The 13,066-nt window shown below is 32.2% G+C and overlaps 1 protein-coding gene across 8 annotated transcripts in view; it reads left to right on the forward strand.

Annotated features, from left to right (window-relative positions):
- Positions 1-13,066, forward strand: part of VPS13C (vacuolar protein sorting 13 homolog C) — a 185,832-nt gene that overhangs the window by 47,237 nt on the left and 125,529 nt on the right. For all 8 annotated transcript variants that reach the window (XM_059058544.2, XM_059058546.2, XM_067029740.1 and 5 more), the window contains 6 exons: positions 2,521-2,648; positions 4,099-4,205; positions 4,778-4,949; positions 5,881-5,943; positions 9,616-9,745; positions 10,305-10,399. In XM_059058544.2, coding sequence (XP_058914527.1) covers positions 2,521-2,648; positions 4,099-4,205; positions 4,778-4,949; positions 5,881-5,943; positions 9,616-9,745; positions 10,305-10,399 — 695 coding nt within the window. The remainder of the gene's footprint in view (positions 1-2,520; positions 2,649-4,098; positions 4,206-4,777; positions 4,950-5,880; positions 5,944-9,615; positions 9,746-10,304; positions 10,400-13,066) is intronic.

Here is a 13,066-nt window from a genome sequence, read left to right on the forward strand (position 1 = left end):
ATGTTAGTTTTATGATATAGCATATTTGGTATATAATTTAGTATTTAGAAATAGATTATAATACTTATACCACTGGAGAGTGAGAAAGGCACTGTGGCTATAGTTCACTCCCATCAGTTAACCCCCTTGACCTCTATGTTTTCTTCTTACCTTTTTATTGTCTACTTTGTTTTAGGAATTAGGTTTTCTTTTCTTTGTTTAATAACGAAATCTCTGAGATCTTGATATTCAAGATCTGAACATGTCACTATTGCAGTGCTAAGACAGGCTGACTACTCCAGAGATTCTTTTTTTAATGAAGTATAGTTGATTTACAATATTATGTTAGTTTCAGGTGTACAGCATAGCAATTCTGTATTTTTACAGACTATACTCCATTATGGATTATTATAAGATAGTGGGTATAATTCCCTGTGCTATACAGTAAATCCTTATTGCTTATCTCTTTTATGTATAGCAGTTTGTATCTGTTAATCCCATAACCCTAATTTGTCCCTTCTTCTTCCCTCTCCTCTTTGGTAATCACAAGTTTGTTTTCTATATCTGTGAGTTGTTTCTCTTTTGCATATACATTCATTTGTATTATTTTTTAGATTATACATATAAGTGATATCATATAATATTTGTCTTTGTCTTATTTTACTAAGCATAATATTCTCTAGGTTCATCCACATTGCTGTAAATGGCAGTATTTGATTCTTTTTTATGGCTGAGTAATATTCCATTGTATATATGTACCACATCTTAATCCATTCATCTGTTGATGGGCACTTGGGTTGCTTCCATGTCTTGGCTATTGTAAATAGTGCTGCTGTTAACATTGGGGTGCATGTATCTTTTCAAATTAGTGTTTTTATTTTTTCAGGATATAGACCCAGAAGTGGAATTGCTGGGTCATATGGTAGTTCTATTTTTGTTTTTTTGAGGAACGTCCATACTGTTTTCCATGGTGGCTGCACCAATTTACATTTACCACCGACAGTGCACAAGCGTTCCCCTTTCTTCACATCCTCTCCAGCATTTGCTATTTGTAGACTTTTTGATGTTAGCCATTCTGACAGGTGTGAGGGGGTACCGCCTTGTTGTTTTGATCTATATTTCTTCAGAGATCTTTTTTAAGTAAGCTTTTCTATCTCTTGGCAGCCTCACCTTTACTTATTTTTAAATAGATCTCTAACAAAGCTGCCTCTCTGTTTATTTATCCCATTCATTTTCTGCATTTCAGTTTTGTTCTAAAGATGCTATTCTTTTGTTTTTATTTAGTGTACCTCTTTATGTTTGTTCTCAGCTTTCATGCCCATGTTCTTCTATATTCCATACTACTCTCGTTCACTGTTGTTTTCTTCTTATTCTTTTATAGTTAATTGCCTTTATAAGAGAGCTGGCACTTTCTCTTTATGTCCACAAACCTCTCTATTAAACAATGACCATAGTTTTCAGATACTGTTAGTTTGTGAGAGCATTTAGTTTCACTCATGAAATAACTTGTTCAGAAAAATCTACAACTTTATTCTGAGACATGTTTCATTTATAAATAACCTCTAAATAAGTTAAAATTTTATACAGTCTTACACAAATTGTAAATACTATAAGATACCACAATTTACATAATTTTAATACTATTTGCAATTAAAGTTTATTACATTACTTTGCTCTGTCATCTTCCCTAATACTCTTTTTCATACTACTTCTCAACTTCAAAAATATTGCCTTTAGTTGAGTCTAAGATTATATATGTAATGATCATTTTGAAAATTATAAGTAGTAGGCAATTTTTTCTGGGTAATATGAATTTCATTCATGATTCTGTTCCTAAATTCTGACTATGATTAAATAATATGGAAAGTAATCAAATTTTGTTTCTTATCTTGTATTAGTATTTTTTTGGGGGGGCATGTCAGGCAATACTTTATAATTATTTTTAAAATTCTTATTGGAATGTAGTTGATTTACAGTGTTGTGTTAGTTTTAGGTGTATAGCAAAGTGAATCAGTTATACATATACAGATATCCACTCTTTTTTAGATTCTTTTACCATATAGACCATTACAGAATATTGAGTAGAGTTCCCTGTGCTATACAGTAGGTTCTTATTAGTGATCTATTTTATATATAGTAGTATGTATATGTCAATCCCAATCTCCCTATTTATCCCTCCCCCTGTATTATTATTTTTAATGAATACTAAAATCATTAAATGTCTTGTAGCAAGGAAGGGAAACATAATTTTACACAAACTGTGAATAACCAAGATTAGATTGTCTATATTTTGTACATTTCTTACTTAGAAGCATAGAGCATCAGATTTCCTCCTTGGAGATTGCACTTTTACCATTGAGTTTGACATTTTGTATTATGCAGATAAGTAGATGCTTAAATAGTTTTTGGTAGTAGTGATTTTTTTACATATTTTTGATCATTTTTCTTTACTTGCAAAGTAACAGTGTTCTCATAATTATTTACAGTTGCTCATATGTAAGGGCATGTAAACATATCTTACGTCTTCCCATGTTATATAAGTTTTCCAGCCAATATCAGCCTCTGCAAAACTCTACATGAATCCTTATGCAGAAACAGAGCTCAAAACACCTAAACTAGATTGGAACATAGAAGTACAAAATATTGCCATTGAATTGACCAAACCTCAGGTAAGATTCATTTAGGTATTTATAGCTTTGATTAACCTTAAATTTCAGTGGCTTTTGTCCTCTGTGATTATTCCTTCTCCAGTGCTCTGGTGGTTCTTTTGGTTCGTTATGTTCAGATTTGATATATCTCCTAAAAATAGATTATATGTGTATTTTTAAAAGAAAATAAATACCATATATAAGAAATAGTTTTCCTTCATTTTACCTGATTTTTCCCTTATTGGTGGAGAATCTTACCAAATTATAGTGAATGACATGATTCCCATTTAATTCCCAATTCTTGATGGATGGTTTTAATAGTTTTTTTCTTCCTCAGATTTTAATAGCAGACACTCTTACATTAAATATTGTTCACTTAAGTTTTAGAATAGCTATGTTGGCAGCTTTTTTTCCTTCACTTGTTTCTCAAGTTTGGTTATGTGCCTAAGGAGTTTGGATAAGACATCTGGAGAACTGGAAGTGAAAGGAGGATGGGGGGTTTAGTTAACTGAGCTTTTAGCCCAGTGCAGTCCAGTACAAATATAATGCAAGTCATATGTGTAATTTTACATTTTCTAGTAGCTACATTAGCAAAATAAGAAAAGAGGAAAACAATTACTAAAATGAATAACATTTATTTAACATACCCCAAATATCATTTCAACATGTAATCAAAATTAAAAATTGTTACAATATTTTATATTTTTATTTTTTTCTTAAGTCTTCAAAATCTGGGGTTTATTTTATACTTACAAATACATTTAAGTTCAGACTATCCACATGTTAAGTACTGAATAGCCATGTGGTAACTCTTAGGTAGAGTTGTGTTAAGAAAAAAATGGAGAAGAAGCTGGGCTTCCCCTTTCTTTATTTTGCCTATAGTTGTGTGTGTGTGTGTGTGTGTGTGTGTGTGTGTGTGTGTGTGTGTGTGTGTGTGTGTGTTTCCCTCTATTTGAGCTGTTTACCAGATACACACAGAGTTGTTGTATTGGTGGTTAAGATGGGTGGTTAAATAGCTTTATCTTGCTTTAGTTATGCAATAATTTACTAGAGCAATTTGAAATTCAGCTTATAGATAGCCACTGCTTGAAATGATGGTCCAGAGGAAAATATGTAGTTTTAGGAATCAGCATGTTTCATGTTAGTAGTTACAAATACCATATTTCATTGGTTCTAAGATTTACATTTATTTCACACTTCAATATATTTGAAAATAGGATGTATATTATTATTGGTGGTATGACAGTTTAATTGGCAGTACTGTTTTCTTTTGTAGTAGAACTTAAAATTATCTTACAACTTATAATCATTGTTGTCTTAAATCTGATGAAATATATTATTGAATTACCAGACAACTGTGATATTCATTGTTCAGAGAATTTGAAGTCTCACTATACTGAAAATGTAACAAAATTTGGTGTTTATTCATGTGTGTGATGTAACAAATGTAACTTGCTTTTTGTTTTAATAGTACTTAAGTATGATTGACCTTTTGGAATCAGTGGATTATATGGTTAGAAATGCTCCTTACAGGAAATTTAAGCCTTATTTACCACTTCATACCAATGCTCGACAATGGTAAGTTAGAATTTTTTAAAAAATGTTTTATGAGAACCATGTAATCATATAGTTAGGGACTCTCAGAGCTAAGAGACCTTTAAAGCCATGTAATGAAGCCACTTTATTTTTTTAGAGAAATGAGAGGGATATCTTTTATATTATGTCCTTGTTACTTTTTAAAAAAAATAAACACGTCCTCTTGTACTCCTTCTCCTAGATTATTCCCAAATTCTTAACTCAGTATTCAAGACTTTCAACATTTTTTTTCTTATTGCCCTTCAGTAATGGATATGAACTCCAATGTTGCAACCATATTGGGATACTATTAATTTCACGCAACATGTCATTTTGTGTCTTTATGATTTTGCTTTGGCATATCCTCTTCCTGGAGTGGTTTGCTCCATTCATAATCTATTTAAGTCAGAGAATTGAAGTACTGGGGAATTGAAATGTTATCGCTGAACTTTTATAGGAATACAGTTAATAAGAACAAAAAGAGTAACAGTGTAGCTCTAAAACGTCAAAGCTGTTTTCCTGCTGTTTCTTAAACCTTCATATTCAAATGTGCATTAACAAACTTTGATTTGCAGGTGGAAATATGCAATTGATTCTGTTCTTGAAGTTCACATAAGAAGGTATACACGGATGTGGTCATGGAGTAACATAAAAAAACACAGGCAGTTGCTCAAGAGTTATAAAAGTGCCTACAAAAATAAGCTAACCCAGACTAAAGTCCCAGAAGAAATACAGAAACAAATTCAGGTATATCTTGCATATATTGGTGAGAGCTATTATTTGCTTAAATCATCCTTTAATGTTAACTTAATTTACTTTAAATTTAAATATAATTTTAGAAAGAACAGAACTGACCTCTTTTTGAGAGAATTGTATGGAAAATGCAGAGCATTTTTTCCCCTGTTATTTCCTTCAAAAAAAAGCTTCCTAATATCAGGGTACTTGTAACTATTTGGAAAAATGTGTTTGGTTTTTATAATAATGTTTAGAAAATATTAATAATTAATATGATATAATTTAACAATTAATATTAATATAATTAATATTATATATTAGAAATAGCATCAAGTTTCTCAGTATCTTAGATCTGGTATTCTCATGTATAAAATGGAAACAGTATCTGTCTTACAGAGTTGTGAGAATTGCATGAAATAATACACAGAGCATGTGGCACACAGGTCACCCACTACATGTTAGATTCCTCTTACATAAATTCCCCAAGTTGGTTTCTGCTTTAGTGTGCTTGATTTGAAGAATTTTACATACTTAAATTTTGTGTTTTATTAAGGTGCCTTTAGTACGATGATTGTGAAATAACACAGAAACAGGGGAGTCAGAAGTAACAACCATAAGGCTAATACCTAAAACAGGTCCCCCTCCTAAATATTTTTGTTTCCATTTACATGTATGGCTATCTCTGTATTATAGTGGTCCCATTAAATTTCTTATTTTCATATTGTATTTAACAAGCATTTACTTTCTTGAAAAACTGTTTCTCACATTGCAAAAAAGTAAAAATGTAAAAGCCAAGTGTACGTTCAAATTTATACTTATACTTTTAATAGATCACAAATGCTGTTTGTTCATGGACTAGAATAAGCCTAGAAATCATAGAAGAAAAAAATTTTTTGATCTAATGACCATTTTCTTTGTTTACAAGTGTCTCTTTGTTTTTTAGGATTTGGAGAGGCCACTAGATGTTTTTAACATAATTTTAGCAAGGCAACAAGCACAAGTTGAGGTAATCTTTTTTTCTTCATGATTTTTTTTGGTTAAACTGGAGTATATTTGCTTTACAGTATTGGGTTAGTTTCTGCTGTACAACGAAGTGAATCAGCTATATGTATACATACATCCCCTTTCTCTTGGACCTCCCTCCCATCCCCCCATCCCACCCATCTAGGTCACCACAGAGCACCGAGCTGGCTCCCTGTGCTGTACAACAGGTTCCCACTAACTATCTCTATTTTACACATGGTAGTGTATTTATGTCAGTAATTTTTATTAGCTGATTTTATGTTTTAAACATGTTAATACTACTCCTTTAAACCTGGGATCAAGAAATTTAAGTTTCATGGGAAGTTGTTTAGATTTACTCAAGTGAAAATAAAGGTTGAGTTTTCATGTCTTAATTTAGTCTCAGGAGAAAATTAATTGGAATACTGGAGGAAAAAACCCCAGTAATATGAAGGGGCAAATTTTCTAATTTTATAACTAAAAATTTGCTAACCCCCCAAAAGAAAGTAAGTAAAAGTCATCCATAATCCTAGCAACACATAATGCTGGTGTTAAGATTTTGATATGTAGGCTTCTAGTTTTTCTCTCATGCATATGTACCTAGTTATTTATGCTTTGTATCCCCCATTTCTTTCCCTTTATTTCCTCTGCCCTCCCTTCTTTCCTCCTTTCTTTAACCCATTTTCCTTTTTTTCCCTCCTTCCCTCCTTCTCTCCCTCTTCTCTTCCTTTCTTTTTTTTCTAAAATTGGACTCAGTCTGTTTGTAATGTTTTGTAATTGCTGACTTATCCCACTTGGTATCTTGCCCTCATTGTTCCATGTCATTTCTATTATTCTGTAACATGACTTTTTTGGTAAACAAAAAAATAAATTATAAGTACAATAAACTCTTTATAGGAAAGTTAGAAAATAAAGATCCACAAAAAAAGAAAATAGAAATACCCATTATCTCACACACTAAAGATAACTACTGTTAATACCTTTTTGTGTATTCTTCCAGTCTTTTTTATAGTCATAGATCTTTATACACATACTCATTTTTTAAATTGGGATTAAAGCATATGCACTTGTTCATTCATGTACTTAGTAAATGCTCATTGAGTGCCTGTTGTACTAACATAATAGTTAAGAGTGTAGACTTGGAAGTCAGATGGTCTGGATTCTAATCCCAGCTTTGCTATCTGCTACTTCTTTGACCTTGGGTTGACTTTTTAACGGGCCTGCGCCTCAGTTTCCTCATTTGTAAAACAATATTAATTCACAGTACCTACATCATAGGGTTATCGTGTGGAGTACCTGATAAACCATATAAACCACTTAGACTGTTATGTTCCTGGCACAATTCTATGCACATAATTATGTACATCTCATCACCCTTGCCGTATTCTATTTGTCAGAAACAAGTCACAGGTCATGCCCACACTCAAGGGAAGGGGACTGTCCGAAGGTTAAGAACACCAGGAGGGAGAAGTTTTAGGGCAGATTGGGGATGAGTACAACATGTGAAAAAAAAAAGTGAGGAACTCACTATTGAGAAGATCACTTCTTCAAGTGTTGACTTCCCTCCACCATCTGCCTACTTTGCTAACTTTTCAGAGTCTGTGGTAGATGCTTTTTATGTTTTGTCCAGAATTTTTTGTTGTAATAAGCAATGAAGGATGTGTTGTAGAGGGCTTAGTTCATCATGGAACTGAAAGTTCATCATTGGATTTAGCTGTAAAGAAATCATTTAAAGAGCAAGTTTTATAGAATAGTATGGGTAGAATTTGATAAGAATGAGAGGGAGTGGAAGAAGAGGAATTGGAGAGACTAAATACAGACAGTTATGATACTTCACTGTAAGTGGAAAGCAAGATAAAGGGAGTGGCAACTCGTGGGGATTGTGGAGTCAAGAAAAGGTTTTGTAAGTTGCTTTTCTTTCTTTAAAAAAATGTTAGTGTTCTGTTTTATATAGTATTCCATAGAATTGTTTATCCAAAATAATTTTAAATAACTGACTAGTATTCAGTTCTGTTCGTATACCAGAATTTGCTTACTATTTCCCACTGGTTATATTTGATTATAAAACACACTACAATGAGGAGCCTTGTCTTTACATTTTCTCAAACGTTCCTTATTTTCTTAAGGACAAATTCCCCAAGGTGGGGCAGAGAGTGTGAATATTTTAAAAGGTATTTGCTGTTACTGTGGATTTGTTCCTACGAATTAGAGAAACATTTTGCCAGAAGAAACATATAATTCTAATCCTCCCTAAATTAAGTTGCTTCAGTTTAATTGGGTGTTCTTAATACTACTTATCAGTTGCTTCAAAATTGAAGGAAGAAGATAAATTATTGGATGCTGTGGCTAAAGAAGGATGGAATGTAGATGCAGAGAAGGCAATTAGATTCATCCGAGATTGATGATTTTTCATTATAGTGGAAAATCTGCAGGGCCAGAGAGTTTAAAATGTAGGCAGAGGATTAGATGAAGTTATTTACCTTGGCCTCTTAGCTGGACAGGGAGGGGAAGTGAAGGCAACAGAGGTGGTATTTAGGAAAAAGTGAAAGGGTTCTGCATACCTCTTCATATTAAATTTTATACACATTTTAAAATTTATGGTCTCATAGATATATTTTACAGTGAAAAATAAAAACGCATACTAATCTTCTATGCTAGGAGAATAAAGAAGTTAAATGTTATTTCATATAAAATATAAACTAATCAGCTGTATATTTTTTTACCTATTACATTTCTGACTGCTGAAAATGGATTAAGCTTGACAGAAGTTAGAGCTGAGATATAACTGGGACCATCAATGATTTTGTGGGCAGATATAGACCTGTTCCCCGATTATTTGTTTAATGTCTACTTGTCAAAGATAACTTATTTAACTTAGTTTAATCTGAGTTGTTAATCAACTTACTCTCTTTACTATAGAATTCAGCTCTTTAACTTGTCTTTTGGATTATTTCACTTTTTGGTACACACAGAAGCTTGCAGTATGTTACCAATTCACTACCAATTTAAAATATTTTAAAGTTAAAGTGGGAAAATTATTTACTTATTCAGGAAATGAGAAGATAGAGTCTAAATTATTTAAGCCCTATATTTTAATCCTTTTGTTTTCCACTTTTGAGTTACTCATCTGTATTTTACTGAAAAGTGGGTAAAGACAAGAAGCAGCAGATAATCAAGCCAGGATTTGTTGAGAAACAGGATGAAATGAGATTTGAGGACTTTCTAATTTTATTTATATTCTGTCCCCCAAACATGTTCATAGTTAGCAAGTCAACAATGTATGTGAATTATGAAATAAGATTGTTAAATTTTATTTTTGAGTGTGGAAGTGTCTTCCTTTCAGGGAACTTTTCATTTTAAAAATCTGCTGTCATAGTAGCTCCTTACCTTGTAAATTTGGAAGACACATTGCTCAGAAGAATTTTACTTGAAACCTTAACTTACTCACAAAATGCAACTTCGTCAGAAACCTATCAGTAGGTGTGACAAGTGTATAAGTTAATAGACTATATTAACCAAGTAATGTTGAGAATCGTTTCCTAAGGAACTGGCTTTATTGACTGCTTTTAACTTAATTTAGTGTTAAAAAAATTAACCATTGTTCTTACCTGGCTGCACCTGAAAGTGAAGAGGGCATTTCTTCTTTAATTAAATTTTTTGATTTTTATTTTTTTAGGTGATTCGATCTGGGCAAAAATTAAGGAAAAAGTCTACTGACAGAGGTGAAAAACGTGGAGGCTGGTTTAGTGGGTTTTGGGGTAAGAAGGAATCTAAGAAAAAAGATGAAGAATCTTTGATTCCTGAAAGTAAGTTCCAAGTCAGATAGTTTATTGTACACTGATAAGGAAAAAATATATAAATTATGTTTTTACCAGTTAGTTGAATTTTATTTCATAATATTTTTGAAATAAAAGTGCCTTAGTATAGTAAACACATAAACAAATACATCAGGATGGAACATTCCCATGTTTATTTAACAAAAAACTTTGAATTTTTGAGAAAAGTTGTTTGTGTGAAATTTTAAATCTTGAAATTCAGAAATCTCACAGGTAGCATTCCTTATTGTTACTTTTTTACATGGATATTTAATTAGATGTTTCACTTAATTTTTAAAATACTTAGGGAATTATAAAATTGTTATGTGACACCTGAATTCCCTTAATGGTGTCTCTTTGCGTTTTCTTGACCTAAACAAGCAAATACATGATGTTTAACAAGTCAAAATAGTATATTAGAGGAAATTACTTTGCTGCTTTTGCTTTAGCATTTGTGTCTATTGATTTTAGGCCACTCGTTAGTTTGGTTTAATTTTTTTATTGTATCTAAGACAAGCAATTGATTTCTTAAAATATTATCTTTTTGTAGCTATTGATGACCTTATGACACCAGAGGAAAAAGATAAGCTCTTCACGGCTATTGGTTATAGTGAGAGCACCCACAACCTAACTTTACCCAAGCAGGTAATTATTTAGGTGGTAATTATTTAGGTGGTTTCATTTTTCTGTGTTATCTTGAATTGGGTTAAACAGGTTATTGATTTTAAAAGTAACTAATAAAAATATGTTAGTTTGTTTCTGCATAACTTTTTGTTAAACATTTCAGTCAGACCTTACCAATTAAAACTGTCTCCAACTTTAGATTTAGTTGCTTTAATGAATGTGAAAATAACCTGATAAAAAGTACTTATTATAGAGGTAAATTAAATCTTTTAAAATTTTATCTTAAAAAAATCTGTATGTGTGAAATGTAACTCATGTATAAAAGAGTCATCAGAACCAAAATGTATTGCTCATTTGATTTGTCATAAAGAACAGCTGTGTAATTACTACTGGTTAAATTATGGATTCTGCAATAGATAGGGCATTAATGTGTGATCTGTCTCTGTTCTTGGACTCTGTGTATTTTGCTCACTTTCATTGTTGTGTAGGTATTTTCATTTGAAAATACCACAACTTACTTATTCATACTTCTGTTATGGGCATGTGGGTTGTTTCTGTTTTTTGGTTGTTATGCTGCTATTAACTTCTTGTAAATGTCTTTTAGTGGGCATATGAGATTTTCTGCTCAGTATATCCTTAGGAGTAGAATTGGTGTATCATAGGATATGAGTATGTTTAACTTTAATAGATTCTGCTAAATACTTTTCCAATGTGAAAAACATTTCCATCAGTGGTATATGAGGATTCTTATTGTTCCACATCTTTACCAACTCTTACCATCATCAGTCTTTTAAATTTATCCATTCTAAATGGTGAGTATGTAGTATTTCATTGTGGTTTTAATTTGTGTTTTCTGGATGACTGAAGAGGTTTTTCACTTTCTTGTACTGTTGTAGGCCTGATAGATATCCTCTTTTGTGAAGTAGCTTTTTGAGTCTCTTGTTCATTATTGGGTTTTCTTTTTCTTATTGGTTTGTAGGAGTCTTTTATGTATTTGTTAAATTACATTACATCCCTAGAAATTAGTCATTTTATAACTGGAAGTTTGTACCTTTGACTACCTTCACCAATTTCTCCCATACCCTGCTCCCTGTTCCTGGCAACCACCAGTCTATTCTCTGGTCTTTTTAGATACCACATATAAAGTGAGACCATACAGTATATGTCTTTCTCTGTTTGACTTACTTTACTTAGCATAATGTCCTCAAGCTACATCCATGTTGTTGCAGAATTTCCTTCCTTTTTATGGCTAAATAATATTCCATTGTGTATATCCACACTACATTTTCTTTATTTTTTCATCAGTCAGTGGACACCTAGGTTGTTATAATGTCTTGGCTGTTGTGAATAATGCTTCAGTGAACATGGGAGTGCACATATCTCTTTGAGGTATTGATTTCATTTCCTTCAGATAAATATCCAGAAGTGGAAATTGCTGGATCATAAGGTACTTCTCTGTTTAGTTTTTTGAGGAGCCTCCTCACTGGTTCTTATAGTGACTATACCAATTTACATTCCCACCCACAGTGTACAAGCATGGGAATATAAATTGGTACAGAATAATAGTCATTCTAACAGGTGTGAGGTGATATCTCATTGTAGTTTTTTTTTTTTTTTTCTAAAGAACATTGGCAAATGTATTTCCCTCCATATGAAGTTATTAATGTTTTTTAATTGAAGTATAGTTGATTTACAATATTATATTAGTTTCAGGTGTACATCATAGTGATTCAGTATTTTTATAGATTATGCTCCATTTAAAGTTCTTACAAAATAATGACTATATTTCCCTGTGATGTACAATATATCCTTGTTGCTTATTATTTTATATATGTTTGTACCTTTTAATTTCCGAACACCTCTTGTGCCCATCCCCCTTTCCCTTGCCCATCTGGTAACCACAAATTTGTTCTCTATATCTGTTGATGGATATTTAGGTTGCTTCCATATCCTAGCTATTGAATGTAATACTGCTGTGAACATTGAGGTGCATGTATCTTTTTGAATTAGTGTTTTCGTTTTCTTCATATACACACCCAGGAGTGGAATTGCTGGATCATATGACAGTTCTACTTTCAGTTTTCTGAGGAATGGCTATAGTGTTTTCCATAGTCACTGCACCAATTTACATTACCACCATTAGTGTAGGAGGGTTCCCTTTTCTCCACACCCTCTTCAATATTTGTTTGTTATTTGTGGACTTTTTGATAATAACCATTTTGACAGGCATGAGGTGATATCTCATTTCAGTTTTGACTTGCACTTCTCTGATGATTAGCCATGTTGAACGTTTTTTCATGTGTCTTTTGGCCATCTCTATATCTTCAGTGAAAAAAATGTCTACTCAGGTGTTCTTCCCATTTTTTTAATCAGGTTAGTTGTCTTTTGATATTGAGTTGTATGAGTTGTTTATATATTTTGGATATTAACCCCTTACTGGTAATATCACCTGAAAATATTTTCCCTTATATGGTAGGTTGCCTTTCCATTTTGTCAGTGGTTTCCTTTGCTCTGCAAAAGCTTTTAAGTTTAATAGGGCCTGTTTATTTTGCTTCTGTTTCTTTTGCCTTAGGAGAGAGATCAAAAAAATATTGCTGCAATTTGTGTCAGAAAATATTCTGCCTGTGTTCCCTTCTGTGAGTTTTATGGTTTCAGGTCTTACATTTAGGTCTTTGGTCCATTTTGAGT

The sequence above is a fragment of the Kogia breviceps genome, chromosome 3, assembly GCF_026419965.1.
Source record: "Kogia breviceps isolate mKogBre1 chromosome 3, mKogBre1 haplotype 1, whole genome shotgun sequence".
NCBI lineage: Eukaryota > Metazoa > Chordata > Mammalia > Artiodactyla > Physeteridae > Kogia > Kogia breviceps.